The sequence below is a fragment of the Cherax quadricarinatus genome, chromosome 40 (assembly GCF_038502225.1).
Source record: "Cherax quadricarinatus isolate ZL_2023a chromosome 40, ASM3850222v1, whole genome shotgun sequence".
NCBI classification, from domain to species: Eukaryota; Metazoa; Arthropoda; class Malacostraca; order Decapoda; family Parastacidae; genus Cherax; species Cherax quadricarinatus.
The window spans coordinates 6,100,305-6,121,769 of NC_091331.1; the positions used below are offsets into that span (position 1 = coordinate 6,100,305).

The following is a 21,465-nucleotide window of genomic DNA, read 5'->3' on the forward strand; positions in this document are numbered from 1 at the left end:
CTATTGACAATAATAAGGCATGAGACCTTAAAAAATCTATTTAAGCTTTTTAAATATATTTATAATCAAGCTCAATAACACATAATTAATAATATAACCAATCATAACATAGCAATGGTAAGGTCTAAACTACAGATTATATTTTCCTCTATTATTATGCTTTTCGGTTTTTGTTACTATCTAAACAATTACATAAGCAAATTAAAAAAAAGGTGATTTGATAAATATTTCTTTTCGAATGTTAGATCTGTGACATCAGCTGCCGCCATGAAGCCAGGAAATCATCCTCTCCCAATACTCCTGCTGGTGCTGCTTAGCGCCCACTTAAGCGTCACCTGGAGGGCAAGAAGACACCAAACTGAAATAAATTATCTTGGAAATGGAAGAGGAGGCGTTGAGAGAGAAGAGAACAAGAGAAGCGGAAGATATGGAGACTCGGGCAGCGATCAACCGCAGCTCGACGGACACAGATTCGGAAAGTGGGAAGCTGGTAGAATAAAATTAGAGAAAGATACATGGAAAAATGCTGGGGATACCAAGCCTAGAAATCTGGACAAGAGAGAACACGATAAAGCACGAAAAGGGATAATAAAACCAAAGCAAAAGACCAAGAAGATATACAAGACAGCTGCTAGGAACTCTGTTAAAAGAGCACAGCAAAAGAGAACAGAAAAGCGAGGGAAAACATCGAAAAGGAAGAAGAATGCCTTAACTAAAAAAATGGAAGATGATCAGATAATAGAGAAAGAGAAGAAAACTGAGCTGAGGAACACCGGGCTGAAAACGAAACAATCTAAGAAATACAGGATGATAAACAGTCACGTTAATAAAGATGTAAACAATGTAAGAAAGACTGAGAAGAAGACCGGCAAGAAAACTAGAAATTGGAAGAACGTAGAAAACAGCAAAATGGGCAGGAAAACTCGGTTAAATATAATCAGAGAAAAGAATGACAGAGAAGTTAAAATGTATAAGAAGCGAGGAAGAAAAGAGTCACCAAGACAAGAAGATAAACGTGAATTTAAGTCAATGGACAAAAGAGGACATAAAAAGAAAAGTAAGAAAATATCTGAAAATATGATAGATTCTCGGGAAAAATCGGGAAAAGGAAAAATAAAGAAAAGGCCCAGAAAAATATCCACACACGAGGTCCATCACAAGAAAATTCATTCTCAAACAATGAACAAGAACAGAAAACATAAAACGAGAAAGAACTCGGAAAAATTGATAAAACCAACGAAGAATGCCAGAGATCGTCAAAACCGAAAGATAAACCAGGAGAAAACTGCAAGAACCGGGAAAAAACATCTCAAAAAACCAAGGCTAGACAACCCAAACTTCAACTTCTCCCGTAAGTTATATAACCTTAATATATATTAATGAAGTAATTAATAAAAACTAAATATAATGCAGGGATAATTATTGATAATATTTAACTAGATGCTAGATTAATAAGAAATAATTATATGCTGTATTAGGATAATTAAAACATTCTGCTTCAAAATTTAATGAAAATATTTATTTTGAGGCAAGTTATTAAAAATTAAATTTTCACCTACGTTAATTAAAATAAAGTCATTATACAGCTGGTTTTTGTGCATTATATGGCTACCTAGATGATCACTAATATATATATATATATATATATATATATATATATATATATATATATATATATATATATATATATATATATATATGTATATATATATATATATATATTTATTTATTTATTTATTTATTTATTCGCCGGTACTCTCCCGACCCGGGTCTTTTCCAAGTGGTGACCCGGCCTTGGCTCCCTATCTGGGAAGTGTCTCGAGATCTAAGTCTCCCATGGGAGGAGGTACAAGTATCCCCTCATCTTTGGGACCAAGTGTCCCCAGGCCTAGCCACAGTCCCCGCCCTCACAGGGTTCGTAGGAAGAAGCTAGGCCTCTGGTCTGCCATCTGCCCCGCCCCAAAGGGCTCGTGGGGATGGCAGTCTTGTGAGCTGCAGGTGGTAGCAATCTCAGGCTTCTTATATATATATATATATATATATATATATATATATATATATATATATATATATATATATATATATATATATATATATATATATATATATATATATATATATATATATATATATATATATATATATTATATATATATATATATATATATATATTATATATATATATATATATATATATATATATATATATATATATATATATATATATATATATATATATATATATATATATATATATATATATATATATATATATATATATATATATATATATATATAAAGCCCCTGGTGGTCTTAATATGATGAATAAGACATATGCAACACTTGGAAGACATGAATTAATTTGAGGTGATCAGTCCCTCAGCCTTGATAAACCTAAGTTTCGTCAAGACTGATGGACTGAAAACTTCCCACTAAAACTGAGGGAATGATCACCTCAAACTTCTTCATGTATTTTACAGCCTCCACCATAATTCTCTGAATTGGATAATCACTGTTTGGGTGAAACGTCTCCACAAAAGTGTTTCACTAGCATCTTATTCATCTACTTGTTAGTTCTGTATGCCATTAATGTAAAATGTGCCAGTAGGCCTCCTGCAGTGCAATATTTACACCCAGGAGCGTACCGCCTCTCCACTTGCAAGATGACATACTTCGTCACAGCTGACCAGCCTTACCTGCTCACCTCAGATTCCTCCGGTGCTGCCGCCAACTGTCCCATTACCTTCAAGGTTAGTCAGGAGACCAGCTTTTCCTGCATATACTACTATTAGATTCCGCGAACTGTCCCGTCACCTTCAAAGTGAGGCACACAACCAGTCTTACATCCTCACTCATATTTTAGCGACAGATCAGGTGGCATATATTACACTGTATCCATTTCACTAATTTCTCTAATGTATTTATATTTATTTAACAGATTTTGCGATGTATGACAGATACTTGTTCTCTATATCTCCGTGTAATTGCTTTTACTGCGGGTCAGTAGTATTGATTACACTCGCATATTGATTTAAGCTAGAAAACATTAGAGTGATGATGTGTTAAGTATGAAATAAGGCGGAGTAGTTAACGGTGAGTATGGTGAAAAAACTGAAAACATTTTTAAAGCTATAACCAATCATATACACAGGGTCCTCCGGGGACAAAACTGGTCTTCTCGTGTCCGATATTCTCTCTGGGGGTCAAGGGCTGTAAAGCTGAGAAGATACAGCTTAAAGAAGTCGGCAACAAGTGAGTTTTACACTAAAGTACTTGACATTGAAGCTAACACCTTGAGTACCTTTAAAAAATAAGTTCTACAAATATGAATTTTCCTCTACTCTTAAGTTCTTATGTGTTATATATATATATATATATATATATATATATATATATATATATATATATATATATATATATATATATATATATATATATATATATATATATATATATATATATATATATATGCACATATACGTCACCACATGAGAAGGGTGCAAGCTAATCGTTCTGAAACAGTTGGAAAATCAGCCAGTACATAGTTGCAATTATCATGACTGGGAGACCCAAAGTACTAGCAGAAGCGGAAATTTACAATCCTCACCAATCAAGAGAAAACCTACGCTGGAGTACAATGAGAACTTTTTATTTTTTTGTACTCGTAATTTAATTTGGCTCCACGTTTTTTGGTCCCTTTATGCAGATTCCATTTTCGTCAAGCTATATACTTCTTGTTAATGTCTCACATAATAATTAGATCATATATTATTGCATAACAGTACAACAGTATCAAATCTAATGACCCTGTAAGACTTTAACCACAGATAGACAGATTGGCAAGAATGGGATCTGCGTAAGGGCACCAAAAACTTGGGGTCATATAAATGGAAGTGGTGCTTAAGATATGTTTCAGCGTGTCATGGGCACTATAAACCTGTTCTTTACTTTGACTACATAGGAGAGATACAATAAAAACACTTGCAAATGTAAGTCGTTGCGTGTTTGCTCTGGCCTAAACTGGATAATAATAATAATAATAATAATAATAATAATAATAATAATAATAATAATAATAATAATAATAATAATATCTTTATTTACTACAAGTACATGTACAAGGTATACAGTCCTAGCTGACAACAATGACATACTATTATATAGAAACTCCCTTGTTATGCTCCGCATTTCGGGCAAATTAGGTCAGTGTCCCAGGATGCGACCCACACCAGTCGACTAACACCCAGGTACCCATTTTACTGATGGGGAACATAGACAACAGGTGGAAAGAAACAAATCCAATGTTTCTACTCTGGCTGGGAATCGAACCCAGGCCCTCGCCGTGTGAAGCGAGAGCGTTAGCCACCAGGCCACCAGAGCCCATAAGGCTCATAATTCACAACTAATCCAGATTACGGAGAGGAAGCCTGTAACTATATTTCAGCTTATTTTGGACCTTTATAGAAAATCTAAAATGCACTCGTTTTTTGATATTGGTATTAGACGGACCGAGGTGTCATTAGGTTTTCTCTCCAAACTATAGGTTAGTTATGAATTTTCTGTTCAGTGTATTGTGACTTTAATTGTGCAATCAGACTTCTACCCTCCCTTCCCTGTCCAGGTGGACGTTCTGCCAAAGGGACCGAGTGTTGGTGGAGAGCTTTACTGACACCCTAAGCTTCAAACATCGCAGGAGGAGACTCAGGAAACAGGATTGCCCGGGCGTCTTCGTCTGTGAAGTGTCTCAGCACAGGGACGCAGGTGAGTTTCTCATGAATAAGGGGCAACTCATTTTCATAAGAGATTATCTGCACTGTATTGCAATTCAAGGCCGTCGATAAAGCAACTTTGTCAATGCTAGAAGGTTGGATTTCTTCAAGAGTTATTCCATGTTATAGCTATTACAATAGATGTTCAAACTATCCACTATATAACACAGGCAGTCCTATTGTGTTTTCCTACCTGCTGTTACAAACGAAAGAATTTACCCCATAGTTAGACATTTTTATATTTATTTGTTGTATTCTTCGAGAATTTACCAATTTTCGTATATTTACATTAACCTAGTCTAATCATCTAACCAAAAGTAACCGGGCTGCGAATACTAACTGGAGGGTCAAGCCTCCACCTCCATGCGCTGAATAGTCCATACAGGTTTAACGTTTCATGAAATACAGTAACCTAAAATATCGTAAGGAGAAAAGTCAGGTTAAACCCATTGTATAGGAAAAAAAAAGTGTTGTGTCTCAGTCGTGTGGGAGGAAAGGGAAGCTGGTTTGTGTTGTGTATTGATATTGATATTAATGTTATCAATGTTATTATTCTTAGTTTAGGAGCTTGGTTAGTTTTCTGGGGGTAGATTGGTGTTTACCTGGAGTTTACCTGGAGAGAGTTCCGGGGGTCAACGCCCCCGCGGCCCGATCTGTGACCAGGCCTCCTGGTGGATCAGAGCCTGATCAACCAGGCTGTTACTGCTGGCTGCACGCAAACCAACGTACGAGCCACAGCCCGGCTGATCAGGAACCGACTTTAGGTGCTTGTCCAGTGCCAGCTTGAAAACTGCCAGGGGTCTGTTGGTAATTCCCCTTATGTATGCTGGGAGACAGTTGAACAGTCTCGGGCCCCTGACACTTATTGTATGGTCTCTTAACGTGCTAGTGACACCCCTGCTTTTCATTGGGGGGATGTTGCATCGTCTGCCAAGTCTTTTGCTTTCGTAGTGAGTGATTTTCGTGTGCAAGTTCGGTACTAGTCCCTCTAGGATTTTCCAGGTGTATATAATCATGTATCTCTCCCGCCTGCGTTCCAGGGAATACAGGTTCAGGAACCTCAAGCACTCCCAGTAATTGAGGTGTTTTATCTCCGTTATGCGCGCCGTGAAGGTTCTCCGTACATTTTCTAGGTCAGCAATTTCACCTGCCTTGAAAGGTGCTGTTAGAGTGCAGCAATATTCCAGCCTAGATAGAACAAGTGACCTGAAGAGTGTCATCATGGGCTTGGCCTCCCTAGTTTTGAAGGTTCTCATTATCCATCCTGTCATTTTTCTAGCAGATGCGATCGATACAATGTTATGGTCCTTGAAGGTGAGATCCTCCGACATGATCACTCCCAGGTCTTTGACGTTGGTGTTTCGCTCTATTTTGTGGCCAGAATTTGTTTTGTACTCTGATGAAGATTTAATTTCCTCGTGTTTACCATATCTGAGTAAACTTATCTGTGTAAACTTATCTACTTATCTAGGGTAGGTAAGTTATTACCTGACTGTAGCCTTCGTGGTGTCTCATCTTCAGTGTTCAATTTGTCATATATTTTCTGGCATTGTATATGTAACCGTTAAGGGTCATCTAGCTCCTCTTGATTCACATTTACAATGTTGTATCGCTCTCTTTGTGAAGACAAATTTTCTAATATTCCTTCGACACTAATTTCGTGTATGTATTAGTGGCCTTTGTTATGTGTTGATGGTGTTAGGAAATACATTTAATCTAGTCTCTAGTATTTTTTCATGATCATGTATTGTGCTATTATTTCTCTTCTTTTATGATATTTTCTCGTAGTAATCATAACTCCTTTGTTACGAACTTGCATGTGATTACCAAGGCTTGTTTCATGATCCTTCTTGTAGTTATGTCTATTCTTTAAAGAGCTTATATGTTACTATCATGTCTCTCTTTTAATGACTTTTTTTGCATAGCTGTCATATTTACTCTTTCAGTATGTGTCAACAGTGACCTTTTTAGTTTTTTAGACACATTAAGGCGTGGATAACATAAACACTTATTAGGATCGTACTCTCTTTATTCTCTGTCAACCTCGTTTAATAACCTAGACAGAGACTAAATAAAAGGTTTCTCTCAGGAAAAGAAATGCGCTCAGGAAATCGAATGTTTCCATAAACATAACTTGAAATACTGACTGGGACTTCATCTCAATAATAAGAGAACGATGTGATGTATCATGACTACTTCACCAGATATTCTTATTTTTTTCGTATTCTTTGAGTTATTATTCTTAAGACAGGGAGAGAGGGGATAACACCACTAGGTCTGTACTGAACAAATTGGACTGATGTGTGGTGAAGGTCGTCGGAGAGGTGGCAGGAACAGTATGTAATATTACATCAGTTGTCTCTCATAGACACCACCATAACCTTTCATTGCCTGGAGTAATAAGCAATTTATATTCGCAAATATTTTCCCATTTTCCTAACATTTTAACTGATGATGTAGAGGATGTGAAAACAAGTGTGTGTACTCTCCCTGCTCCATGAGCTTTATCAAACCTCGTCTTAAAACTATGTGTGGTTCCCTCCTCCACTACGTCATTTTCTAGGCTATTCCGGAACTCTCTCCAGGTAAACTGCCTAACTACTATATGTCTGAAGAAATACTTCCTAACATCCCTTTGATTCATCTGAGTCTTCAACTTCCAGTTGTGACCTCTTGTTTCTGTGTCCCGTCTCTGGAACATCTCGTCTTTGTCCACCTTGTCCATTCCGCGCAGTATTTTATATGTCGTTATCATGTCTCACCTGACCCTCCTGTCCTCCAGTGTCGTCAGGCCGATTTCCCTCAACCTTTCTTCGTAGAACAATCCCCTTAGCTCTGGGACTAGTCTTGTTGCAGATCTTTGCACTTTCTCTAATTTCTTGACGTGCTTGACCAGGTGTGGATTCCAAACTGGTGCTGCATACTCCAGTATGGGCCTGACATAAATGGTGTCCAGAGTCTTGAACGATTCCTTACTGAGGTATCTGAAAGCTATCTTTAGGTTTGCCAGACGCCCGTACGCTGTGTGTGTGTGTGTGTGTGTGTGTGTGTGTGTGTGTGTGTGTGTGTGTGTGTGTGTGTGTGTGTGTGTGTGTGTGTGTGTGTGTGTGTGTGTGTGTGTGTGTGTGTGTGACTGTGTGTGTGTGTGACTGTGTACTACTCACCTAGTTGAGGTTGCGGGGGTCGAGTCCGAGCTCCTGGCCCCGCCTCTTCACTGATCGCTACTAGGTCACTCTCCCTGAGCCGTGAGCTTTATCATACCTCTGCTTAAAGCTATGTATGGATCCTGCCTCCACTACATCGCTTCCCAAACTATTCCACTTACTGACTACTCTGTGGCTGAAGAAATACTTCCTAACATCCCTGTGATTCATCTGTGTCTTCAGCTTCCAACTGTGTCCCCTTGTTACTGTGTCCAATCTCTGGAACATCCTGTCTTTGTCCACCTTGTCAATTCCTCTCAGTATTTTGTATGTCGTTATCATGTCCCCCCTATATCTCCTGTCCTCCAGTGTCGTCAGGTTGATTTCCCTTAACCTCTCCTCGTAGGACATACCTCTTAGCTCTGGGACTAGTCTTGCTGCAAACCTTTGCACTTTCTCTAGTTTCTTTACGTGCTTGGCTAGGTGTGGGTTCCAAACTGGTGCCGCATACTCCAATATGGGCCTAACGTACACGGTGTACAGGGTCCTGAATGATTCGTGTGTGTGTGACTGTGTGTGTGTGACTGTGTGTGTGTGTGTGTGACTGTGTGTGTGTGTGTGTGACTGTGTGTGTGTGTGTGTGTGTGTGACTGTGTGTGTGTGTGACTGTGTGTGTGTGTGACTGTGTGTGTGTGTGTGTGACTGTGTGTGTGTACTCACCTAGTTGTACTCACCTAGTTGAGGTTGCGGGGGTCGAGTCCGAGCTCCTGGCCCCGCCTCTTCACTGATCGCTACTAGGTCACTCTCCCTGAGCCGTGAGCTTTATCATACCTCTGCTTAAAGCTATGTATGGATCCTGCCTCCACTACATCGCTTCCCAAACTATTCCACTTACTGACTACTCTGTGGCTGAAGAAATACTTCCTAACATCCCTGTGATTCATCTGTGTCTTCAGCTTCCAACTGTGTCCCCTTGTTACTGTGTCCAATCTCTGGAACATCCTGTCTTTGTCCACCTTGTCAATTCCTCTCAGTATTTTGTATGTCGTTATCATGTCCCCCCTATCACTCCTGTCCTCCAGTGTCGTCAGGTTGATTTCCCTTAACCTCTCCTCGTAGGACATACCTCTTAGCTCTGGGACTAGTCTTGTTGCAAACCTTTGCACTTTCTCTAGTTTCTTCACGTGCTTGGCTAGGTGTGGGTTCCAAACTGGTGCCGCATACTCCAATATGGGCCTAACATACACGGTGTACAGGGTCCTGAATGATTCCTTATTAAGATGTCGGAATGCTGTTCTGAGGTTTGCTAGGCGCCCATATGCTGCAGCAGTTATTTGGTTGATGTGCGCTTCAGGAGATGTGCCTGGTGTTATACTCACCCCAAGATCTTTTTCCTTGAGTGAGGTTTGTAGTCTCTGACCCCCTAGACTGTACTCCGTCTGCGGCCTTCTTTGCCCTTCCCCAATCTTCATGACTTTGCACTTGGTGGGATTGAACTCCAGGAGCCAATTGCTGGACCAGGTCTGCAGCCTGTCCAGATCCCTTTGTAGTTCTGCCTGGTCTTCGATCGAGTGTATTCTTCTCATCAACTTCACGTCATCTGCAAACAGGGACACCTCAGAGTCTATTCCTTCCGTCATGTCGTTCACAAATACCAGAAACAGCACTGGTCCTAGGACTGACCCCTGCGGGACCCCGCTGGTCACAGGTGCCCACTCTGACACCTCGCCACGTACCATGACTCGCTGCTGTCTTCCTGACAAGTATTCCCTGATCCATTGTAGTGCCTTCCCTGTTATCCCTGCTTGGTCCTCCAGTTTTTGCACCAATCTCTTGTGTGGAACTGTGTCAAACGCCTTCTTGCAGTCCAAGAAAATGCAATCCACCCACCCCTCTCTCTCTTGTCTTACTGCTGTCACCATGTCATAGAACTCCAGTAGGTTTGTGTGTGTGACTGTGTGTGTGTGTGTGACTGTGTGTGTGTGTGTGACTGTGTGTGTGTGAGTGTTGATGCAGGAAAGAGCTGACATAATACCATCTCTGGAGACCTGTCGAGTGATAAACAACATATTTTGAAAAATGATCTGATCGTTGTACAGAAAGCTGTTAAAAATTGGGAAGGCGGGTTAGCAGCCAAGAATCTAGTCATTGTATAAGCAAGTGTCATTAGTTAATAGTTACAGTTATAGACCCCTGGCTGTCTTCAAGAAGGCGCTAGACAGGCACCTAAAGTCAGTACCTGACCAGGCGAGCTGTGGCTCGTACGGCGGGTTGCGTGTGGCTAACAGCAACAGCCTGGTTGATCATGCCCTGATCCACCATGACGCCTGGTCACAGACCGGGCCGCGGGGGCGTTGACCCCCAAAATCCTCTCTAGGTAGTAATCGGGGAAAGAGTCATGCGTTTTTGGGCAGTTATTCGAAATTATATTATGAAAGGATCGTCATATATATATATATATATATATATATATATATATATATATATATATATATATATATATATATATATATATATATATATATATATATATATATATATATATATATATATATATATATATATATATATATATATATACACACACTTGTTCTATCTAGGCTGGAATATTGCTGCACTCTAACAGCACCTTTCAAGGCAGGTGAAATTGCCGACCTAGAAAATGTACAGAGAACCTTCACGGCGCGCATAACGGAGATAAAACACCTCAATTACTGGGAGTGCTTGAGGTTCCTAAAACTGTATTCCCTGGAACGCAGGAGGGAGAGATACATGATTATATACACCTGGAAAATCCTAGAGGGACTAGTACCGAACTTGCACACGAAAATCACTCACTACGAAAGCAAAAGACTTGGCAGACGATGCACCATCCCCCCAATGAAAAGCAGGGGTGTCACTAGCACGTTAAGAGACCATACAATAAGTGTCAGGGGCCCGAGACTGTTCAACTGCCTCCCAGCACACATAAGGGGGATTACCAACAGACCCCTGGCAGTCTTCAAGCTGGCACTGGACAAGCACCTAAAGTCAGTTCCTGATCAGCCGGGCTGTGGCTCGTACGTTGGTTTGCGTGCAGCCAGCAGCAGCAGCCTGGTTGATCAGGCGCTGATCCACCAGGAGGCCTGGTCACAGACCGGGCCGCGGGGGCGTTGACCCCCGAAACTCTCTCCAGGTACTCCAGGTACACACACACGCACCAATAGCCTGGTGGATCAGCGACTGGGCATCAGTTAGCAGATGGAGGATCAAGCCTCATCCACTTTACTCTGAATGACTCGCACGAGTTTAGCGCTTCACGAATTGCAAACACCACTTCTCTCAACGTTATTATGTCTTGTTTTTCAGATAAACCTTGAGCCACGGAGCACCTTTCATGTGTGTGTGTGTGTGTGTGTGTGTGTGTGTGTGTGTGTGTGTGTGTGTGTGTGTGTGTGTGTGTGTGTGTGTGTGTGTGTGTGTGTGTGTGTTTGTGTGTGTGTGTGTACTCACCTAATTGTACTCACCTAATTGTGGTTGCAGGGGTCGAGACTTAGCTCCTGGCCCCTGCCTCTTCACTGATCGCTACTAGGTCCTCTCCCTCTATGCTTCCTGAGCTTTGTCATACCTCTTCTTAAAACTATGTATGGTTCCTGCCTCCACTACGTCACTTGCTAGGCTATTCCACTTCCTGACGACTCTATGACTGAAGAAATACTTCCTAACGTCCCTGTGACTCGTCTGAGTCTTCAGCTTCCGGTTGTTACCCCTTGTTTCTGTGTCCCCTCTCTGCAACATCCTATCTCTGTCCACCTTGTCTATTCCCCGCAATATCTTGTATGTCGTTATCATGTCTCCCCTGACCCTTCTGTCCTCCATTGTCGTCAGTCCGATTTCCCTCAACCTTTCCTCATACGACATTCCCCTGAGCTCTGGGACTAGCCTTGTTGCAAACCTTTGTACTTTCTCTAACTTCTTGACGTGCTTGACCAGGTGTGGGTTCCAGACTGAAGCTGCATACTCCAGTATGGGCCTAACAAACACAGTGTACAGCGTCTTGAACGATTCCTTATTAAGGTATCGGAACGCTATTCTCAGGATTGCCAGGCGCCCGTATGCTGCAGCAGTTATTTGGTTGATGTGTGCCTCCGGTGACGTGCTCGGTGCTATGGTCACCCCAAGGTCTTTCTCCCTGAGTGAGGTCTGTGCTCACCTATTTGTACTCACCTATTTGTGGTTGCAGGGGTCGAGTCCTAGCTCCTGGCCCCGCCTCTTCACCGGTTGCTACTAGGCCCTCTCTCTCCCCGCTCCATGAGTTTTATCAAACCTCGTCTTAAAACTGTGTATGGTTCCTGCCTCCACTACGTCATTTTCTAGGCTATTCCACTGCCTTACAACTCTATGACTGAAGAAATACTTCCTACTATCTCTCTGACTCATTTGTGTCTTCAACTTCCAATTGTGGCCTCTTGTTTCTGTGTCCCCTCCCTGGAACATCCTGTCCTTGTCCACCTTGTCTATTCCACGCAGTATTTTATATGTCGTTGTCATGTCTCCCCTGACCCTCCTGTCCTCCAGTGTCGTCAGGCCGATTTCCCTTAATCTTTCTTCATAGGACATTCCCCTTAGCTCTGGAACTAACCTTGTCGCAAAGTTTCTTGACGTGCTTTATCAAGTGCGGGTTCCAAACAGGTGCTGCATACTCCAGTATGGGCCTGACATACACGGTGTACAGTGTCTTGAATGATTCCTTACTAAGGTATCGGAATGCTGTTCTCAGGTTTGCCAGGCGCCCATATGCTGCAGCAGTTATCTGATTGATGTGTGCTTCCGGAGACATGCTCGGTGTTATACTCACCCCAAGATCTTTCTCCTTGAGTGAGGTTTGCAGTCTTTGGCCACCTAGCCTATACTCTGTCTGTGGTCTTCTGTGCCCTTCCCCTATCTTCATGACTTTGCATTTGGCAGGATTAAATTCGAGAAGCCATTTGCTGGACCAGGTGTCCAGTCTGTCCAGGTCTCTTTGAAGTCCTGCCTGGTCCTCATCAGATTTAATTCTCCTCATTAACTTCACATCATCTGCAAACAGGGACACTTCTGAGTCTAACCCTTCCGTCATGTCGTTCACATATACCAAAAATAGCACTGGTCCTAGGACCGACCCCTGTGGGAGCCCGCTCGTCACAGGTGCCCACTGTGATACATCATTACGTACCATGACTCGTTGTTGCCTCCCTGTCAGGTATTCTCTGATCCATTGCAGTGCCCTTCCTGTTATATGCGCCTGATGCTCTAGCTTCTGCACTAATCTCTTGTGAGGAACTGTGTCAAAGGCCTTCTTGCAGTCCAAGAAGATGCAATCAACCCACCCCTCTCTCTCTTGTCTTACTTCTGTTATTTTATCATAAATCTCCAGAAGGTTTGTGTGTGTGTGTGTGTGTGTGTGTGTGTGTGTGTGTGTGTGTGTGTGTGTGTGTGTGTGTGTGTGTGTGTGTGTGTGTGTGTGTGTGTGTGTGTGTGTGTGTGTGTGTGTGTACTCACCTAGTTGTACTCACCTAGTTGAGGTTGCGGGGGTCGAGTCCGAGCTACTGGCCCCGCCTCTTCACTGATCGCTACTAGGTCACTCTCCCTGAGCCGTGAACTTTATCATACCTCTGCTTAAAGCTATGTATGGATCCTGCCTCCACTACATCGCTTCCCAAACTATTCCACTTACTGACTACTCTGTGGCTGAAGAAATACTTCCTGTGTGTGTGTGTGTGTGTGTGTGCACTCACCTAGTTGTACTCACCTAGTTGTGGTTGCAGGGGTCGATTCATAGCTTGTGTCCCCGCCTCTTCACTGGCCTTTACTGGGTCACTCTCCCCACACCATGAGCTTTATCATACCTCTGCTTAAAGCTATGAATGGATCCTGCCTCCACTACATCGCTTCCCAAACTATTCCACTTCCTGACTACTCTGTGACTGAAGAAATACTTTCTAACATCCCTGTGATTCATCTGAGTCTTCAACTTCCAACTGTGTCCTCTTGTTGCTGTGTCCCATCTCTGGAACATTCTGTTTCTGTCCACCTTGTCAATTCCTCTCAGTATATTATATGTCGTTATCATGTCCTCCCTATCTTTCCGGTCCTCCATTGTCGTCAGGTCGATTTCCCTTAGCTTCTCCTCGTAGGATATACCCCTTAGCTTTGGGACTAGTCTTGTTGCAAACCTTTGCACTTTCTCTAGTTTCTTTACGTGTTTGGCTAGGTGTGGGTTCCAAACTGGTGCCGCATACTCCAATATGGGCCTATTAAGATGGCGGAATGCTGTTCTTAGTTTTGCTAGGCGTCCATATGCTGCAGCAGTTATTTGGCTAATGTGCGCCTCAGGAGATGTGCCTGGTGTTATGCTCACCCCAAAATCTTTTTACTTGAGTGAGGTTTGTAGTCTCTGGCCAGCTAGACTGTACTCTATCTTCGGTCTTCTTTGCTCTTCCCCAATCTTCATGACTTTGCACTTGGTGGGGTTGAACTCCAGGAGCCAATTTCTGGATCAGGCCTGCAGCCTGTCCAGATCCCTTTGTAGTTCTGCCTGGTCCTCGTCCGATTGAATTCTTCTCATCAACTTCACATCATCTGCAAACAGGGACATTTCGGAGTCTATTTCTTCCGTCATGTCGTTCACAAATGCTAGAAACAGCACCGGTCCTAGGACTGACCCCTGTGGAACCTCACTCGTCACAGGCGCCCACTCTGACACCTCGCCACGTACCATGACTCGCTGTTGTCTTCCTGACAAGTATTCCCTGATCCATTGTTGTGCCCTCCCTGTTATCCCTGCTTGGTCCTCCAGTTTTTTGCACTAATCTCTTGTGTGGAACTGTGTCAAACGCCTTCTTACAGTCCAAGAAAATGAAGTCTACCCACCCCTCTCTCTCTCTCTTGTCTTACTGCTGTCACCCTGTCATAGAACTCCAGTAGGTTTGTGACACAGGATTTCCCATCCCTGGAACCATATTGGCTGTTGGTGATAAGCTCATTCCTTTCTAGGTGTTCCACCACTCTTCTCCTGATAATCTTCTCCATGACTTTGCATACTATACATGTCAGTAACACTGGTCTGTAGTTTAGTGCTTCATGTCTGTCTCCTTTTTTAAAAATTGGGACTTCATTTGCTGTCTTCCATACCTCAGGTAATCTCCCCGTTTTTGATAGATGGTTTGAATATTGTTGTTAGGGGCACACATAGCGCCTCTGCTCCCTCTCTCAGGACCCACGGAGAGATGTTATCCGGCCCCATCGCCTTTGAGGTATCTCGCTCACTCAGCAGCCTCTGTGTGTGTGCGTGCGTGCGTGTGTGTGTACTCACCTAGTTGAGGTTGCAGGGGTCGAGTCCAAGCTCCTGGCGCGCGTGTGTGTTAGTGTGTGTGTGTGTGTGTGTATACTCACCTATTTGTACTCACCTATTTGTGGTTGCAGGGGTCGAGTCCTAGCTCCTGGCCCCGCCTCTTCACCGGTTGCTACTAGGCCCTCTCTCTCCCCGCTCCATGAGCTTTATCAAACCTCGTCTTAAAACTGTGTATGGTTCCTGCCTCCACTACGTCATTTTCTAGGCTATTCCACTGCCTTACAACTCTATGACTGAAGAAATACTTCCTACTATCTCTCTGACTCATTTGTGTCTTTAACTTCCAATTGTGGCCTCTTGTTTCTGTGTCCCCTCCCTGGAACATCCTGTCTTTGTCCACCTTGTCTATTCCACGCAGTATTTTATATGTCGTTATCATGTCTCCCCTGACCCTCCTGTCCTCCAGTGTCGTCAGGCCGATTTCCCTTAATCTTTCTTCATAGGACATTCCCCTTAGCTCTGGAACTAACCTTGTCGCAAACCTTTGTACTTTCTCTAGTTTCTTGACGTGCTTTATCAAGTGCGGGTTCCAAACAGTGTGTGTGTGTGTGTGTGTGTGTGTGTGTGTGTGTGTGTGTGTGTGACTATCACTACAGTGTTGTGAGTGTGCTCTTACTGCCTGCAGGGCGCCTCACAACTCTGGTTCCTGGACTCACTCACCCTGCCTCACCTATCACGATCTTCGGTGATGATAATGTCCTAGACATCACAACAACTCCTGAGACGACTAGCGTGATGCTTAATACCACAACCATCACTACTACTACGACTACCACCAACACAACTAGCATCAGCACCACCACTCCAGCTCCCAACACCACAACAACGAGCAGTGTTAGCAACACCACAAGCACTACTACCAGCACCTCGACCACAACCTCTACCACCATGAAAGGTACTAACACTACAACCACCACCACTACCAACACCTCAACCACCCCCTCAACTACCACGACGACAAGTTCTACCACTAGCACAACGAGTTCGACCACTACTATCAAATCAACCACTACCACACCAAATTCTACCACCACCAGCACCTCAACCACCACAACAACAAGTCCTACTACTACCAGTACTTCAACCACCACCACAGAAAGTTCTACTACTACTACCAGTACTTCAACCACCACCACAGAAAGTTCTACTACTACTACCAGTACTTCAACCACCACAACAACTCCTATTACTACCAGTACTTCAACCACCACAACAAGTCCTACTACCTCAAGCACCACCACTACCACCACCACGAAAGGTATGACCACCACAACCACTACCACCACTACTACGACAACCACTCCTACCACCACTACTACCACAACCACTCCTAGCACCACTACTACCACGACCACTCCTACCACGACCACAACCACCCAGATCGTCACCACTACCACGACCACAACGGCAGATCCTGAGACTACCGCGACAACGACTGGTACGACTAACGACTTTTCCCTGTACTAATTCTTTATGTTTGGACACAGTTCTGATTTTGACACAATTCTTTTTGTTTTGACACAATCTGGTTTTGACAGAATTCTGTTTTTGACACAGTTTTCTGGTTTTGACACAGTTTTCTGGTTTTGACACAGTTTTCTGGTTTTGACACAGTTTTCTGGTTTTGACACAGTTTTCTGGTTTTGATACAGTTTTCTGGTTTTGACACAGTTTTCTGGTTTTGACACAGTTTTCTGGTTTTGACACAGTTTTCTGGTTTTGACACAGTTTTCTGGTTTTGACACAGTTTTCTGGTTTTGACACAGTTTTCTGGTTTTGACACAGTTTTCTGGTTTTGACACAGTTTTCTGGTTTTGACACAGTTTTCTGGTTTTGACACAGTTTTCTGGTTTTGACACAGTTTTCTGGTTTTGACACAGTTTTCTGGTTTTGACACAGTTTTCTGGTTTTGACACATTTTTTCTGGTTTTAAACAGTTCTTGCCACAGTTTTATATGACACAGTTTTCTGGTTTTGACACAGTTTTCTGGTTTTGACACAGTTTTCTGGTTTTGACACAGATTTCTGGTTTTGACACAGTTTTCTGGTTTTGACACAGTTTTCTGGTTTTGACACAGTTTTCTGGTTTTGACACAGTTTTCTGGTTTTGACACAGTTTTCTGGTTTTGACACAGTTTTCTGGTTTTGACACAGTTTTCTGGTTTTAAACAGTTCTTGCCAAATATTATTATATCCCAACAGCACATTTCCAAACCTGGCTCTGTCTAAGGTCTACTACCATCGTCCAGGATACCACTAACACTCCCAGGATTCCCTCGTGACCTGGTCAACCAGGCTGTTGGTTCTAGCGGCCTGCAAGCCCACTTACTACAACCCGGCTGAGCCGTAGATTGCAGATATCGGCTGTCCACTTTCCAATTTTTTTATTGGGTAATTGAAAATGTACAGTAGGTGCAAGGAGACTTGCTCACACGTATCATCCAACCCGGTAATCGAACCCAAGCTCCCGTGGCTGTGAGCATCTGAAGACTAATGTGAGATGGAATCCACAGAAGGTGTACTCTGACACCACTCTCTACAATCCTGCCTTACCTGTCTCTGGCCTCTATCACAAGCATGCTATCTTTAGTATCTCTCAAGTACAACAGACACCAGATGTTTCAAATTTTGCTCTTAAAATGATGCTACCAGCACCCAGTTTAAACCCGAATGCTAGCACTGAAACTGGTATAACACTGTTAAACTCTATCTATAGTTGGCCCACTGGCCCATGTTGCAGGTGGTTCCACTAACTTGGTCTTCTGACCTTACGCTCTACACTCACCTGCATTTATGGATGGTATAGAATTAGTTATAATTAGCGTGCCAACCTTAGATACATGGACGCATTTAAGTGTTCGGCTTGAAGGGTAGAAGCCCACATGTTGATAAGTGCTCCAGTTTCTATGTGAGAGCCATCTGTAAGACAACAGCAGATTGGTGAACAGAACCATCAACATACATAATTTGAGGAAGAGATTGCTGTGTGACTAAGACATCAATCAATCAATCAAGTCTATTCTCTATAAGGATTACAACGTGGGGTTTACAGGATTTGGATATTGTGTGGTTTACATGTTATAAAATACTAATTACAGAGGGGGCCACTAGGACACCTAGCATGGTTAGGCATTTCGGGCAGACTTAGATTAATTCTTAACATTAAATCCTTACAGATTATGGTATTAAGGCTAAGTGACTGCATCATAATTTGTGAGTTTAGCAATGTGAATGCTTTTGTTTTAGCACAATACAAAGTGTCTATATTGGAGTATCATAGGCAAACTTATGACTAGTTAGGATTCATTATTTTAAGATTAAGATTAGTATTTCTGTGTTTATAGTCAGTGGGTGAGTTAGTTTAATATATTTATTATGCACCCCATACCCATCCTGTGGGCGGTAGTCAAAAGATTACAGAGGTACATAATGGGTCCAGGGACTGGGCCTCAAAGTTTTGATAGCTGAGCAAGTTACAAAGGTAATGAACTCACAATTTACGGTGAGTGTAATTGTGAACCACCAGGTGGTTATCATGTAGTTAGTTGTCGGAGTGCATCAGGGAGATAAGATGTTTTCTAACTGTAGTTTTGAAAGTGATGAGTGTGTCTGCAGTTCTAGAGTTTTCAGGTAGGGTGTTCCAGATTTTAGGTACAACTTAAGGCACCTTGCTTGGCTTCAAAGAAGGCTGGACATCAACAACTATTCATTATGGAAAGTAGTGGTAGAATATACCGACACGACACAGGTCAAGGCATTGGCTTAAGTCGGTGGGACTAGCCTCGCATAGGCCAGTAGGCCTGTTGCAGTGTTCCTTCTTTCTTATGTTCTTATAATGCGATACTTTACTGGCAACGTTTCGCCCACGCAGTGAGCCTCATTGTGACTTGATAAACATGTGTGGACGAAACTCTGTCAGTAAAGAATCGCATTATAATACACTTGTGTCTCTTTTTCCAACTTCTCATCATTTTCAACTTTAACACAGCCATGATGCTCAGCGTAGCTGCGAAACATCACTTTTCTTTCCACGTCATTATCTTTTTCCTCCATAACTGTGTGGACCTCCACAGACTGCCCTCCACTGCTACTTGACTCCACGAAGATATTTTCCACATTTGATACACACACTGCTTCCATTACTGCCATATTAAATATAGTCTAATGAATAAATATTTCATATATTTTCTTTCATCACTGCATTTATTCTATCTTATCCTAAGTCTAAACATCGGGGAAGTAAGTTTTCTGTTTACCACACTTCAAGATTGGAAAGGAGGGCCTTGATCCAAAGAACTGGAGCTGTCCCCGTCTTCATTGTAACTCATATATGTTTAGCGTTTCCCAAAGATTATAATAATCTCTCCTAAAAGAAACAGTGGTTCGGTTTCGCTAGTGCGTCGGTTTCAGCCGTTCCAGCGAACCCGTCCCTTTCGGGCAGTTGACCGGATCCAGGACACCCTCTGTCTGGTTGATCTTTTGCTCACAGGATGAGCATAAGGTGCACAATAAACTAACCTTTCAGGCGGCACAGCAAAAAAAAAAAAAGTGGTTCTAGTCCACAACTTTACAGACTACGGTAATTAATCAAATGATCTGTTACAGAACAGCGCCCACCAGTCGGAGGACCTGATACCGATCCTGAAGGTACTGGAATACCAGCGCCAACTGGAGTACCAGCACCGATTGGAGGAGCAGCGCCGATTGGAGTACCAGCGCCGATTGGAGGACCATCGCCGATTGTAATCCCAGCGCCAGTTGGAGTACCAGTACCGATTGGAGTACCAGCACCGATTAGACCACCTAAACCTACCGGAATGCCTGCAACAGTTAAACCACCTGCGGTAATTGGAGGATCCGGTCCGATTGAGGTACCAGCTCCGATTGCACCACCTAAACCAATTGGGCCACCTGAACCTATAGGACCTGAACCAGTTAAACCACCTGTGCCAATTAAACCACCTGCGCCAATTGGCAGTCCTGAACCTATTGGGGTACCAGCTCCGATTGCACCACCCAAACCAATTGGGCCCCCTGAACCAATTAAACCACCAGCGCCAATTGGCAGTCCTGAACCTATTGGGGTACCAGCTCCGATTGCACCACCAAAACCAATTGGGCCCCCTGAACCAATTAAACCACCAGCGCCAATTGGCAGCCCTGAACCTATTGGGATACCCGTTCCAATTGGGGTACCAGCTCCGATTGCCCCACCCAAACCAATTGGGCCCCCTGAACCAATTAAACCACCTGCGCCAATTGGCAGCCCTGAACCTATTGGGGTGCCCGTTCCAATTGGGGTACCAGCTCCGATTGCACCGCCTAAACCCATTGTAGGACCTGCACCTATTGGACCACCGTCTACAAGACCTCGACTCTTCTGTAGTGAGTATACAGTTTTGTGACACCAGGTGCAGTATAGTCACTGGTTTTTCATAGCTAGTTAGCTTAATAAATTTATTATGCACCCCATACCCATCATGTGGGAGGCAGTCAAACTATTAAGAACATTATGGTAGAAACCCAGTCCACTCAATGGATCAGTGTATGTTCAAATATACACCTAGGTGAGTACAATAGGAAGTGCCTCTGCATCGCACTCAAAAGGAGGATCAAGCCTCCACCACGTCTTGCACTAAATGACCCACGTGAGTTTAGCGCTTAACATGAATTAAATTTAATAAAGGGTCTTCCTGTGAACTAAAGCGGCAATAATAAACCAGGCAATTTCTGGTTTATTATTTTGTGCTTGGGGAATCGCTAAATTCATCGAGGTCATACAACATCTAGGGTATTCAGGTTTAATTCAAGTAGGGGAAACTAATTTCTTGGATCAAGAGCCGTTGGATTAAGTTACTTCCCGTGAAAGGGAGACCTAGAGAGGGCAGTGGTTATCACCCTAACATTTCCTTGTTCAGCTTTATTTTCCACCTCCAAGACTCGAGTCCTGTAAGTGGGAAGTACAGTGTCTGCACTCTATAAGACGGGTAGAGATGTAGCAGTTCACAGGGTTATCAGAACTGTGATGTCAGCATGCTTCTGGCAAGATAATGACTGAATGAGAATCAGTGAAATTGTTTCCTGTTTTTCGGGTCACCCAGCCTCGGTGGGAAACGGCCGGTGTGATTAAAAAAAAATACATATCTTAGTTGTGTTACTATGATTAAGCTTCACTATGAGA

The 21,465-nt window shown here is 42.9% G+C and overlaps 1 protein-coding gene across 3 annotated transcripts in view; it reads left to right on the top strand.

Moving 5' to 3' along the window:
* Positions 1-21,465, top strand: part of LOC128687377 (uncharacterized) — a 32,030-nt gene that overhangs the window by 1,553 nt on the left and 9,012 nt on the right. The window contains exons 2-7 of one of the 3 annotated variants that reach the window (XM_053774821.2): positions 246-1,351; positions 2,638-2,750; positions 3,152-3,252; positions 4,622-4,761; positions 15,910-16,722; positions 19,890-20,669. In XM_053774821.2, the coding sequence (XP_053630796.2) occupies positions 268-1,351; positions 2,638-2,750; positions 3,152-3,252; positions 4,622-4,761; positions 15,910-16,722; positions 19,890-20,669 (3,031 nt within the window). In that variant the 5' untranslated portion in view covers positions 246-267. The remainder of the gene's footprint in view (positions 1-245; positions 1,352-2,637; positions 2,751-3,151; positions 3,253-4,621; positions 4,762-15,909; positions 16,723-19,889; positions 20,670-21,465) is intronic. The other 2 variants (XM_070092663.1, XM_070092664.1) reach the window with 2 other exon arrangements.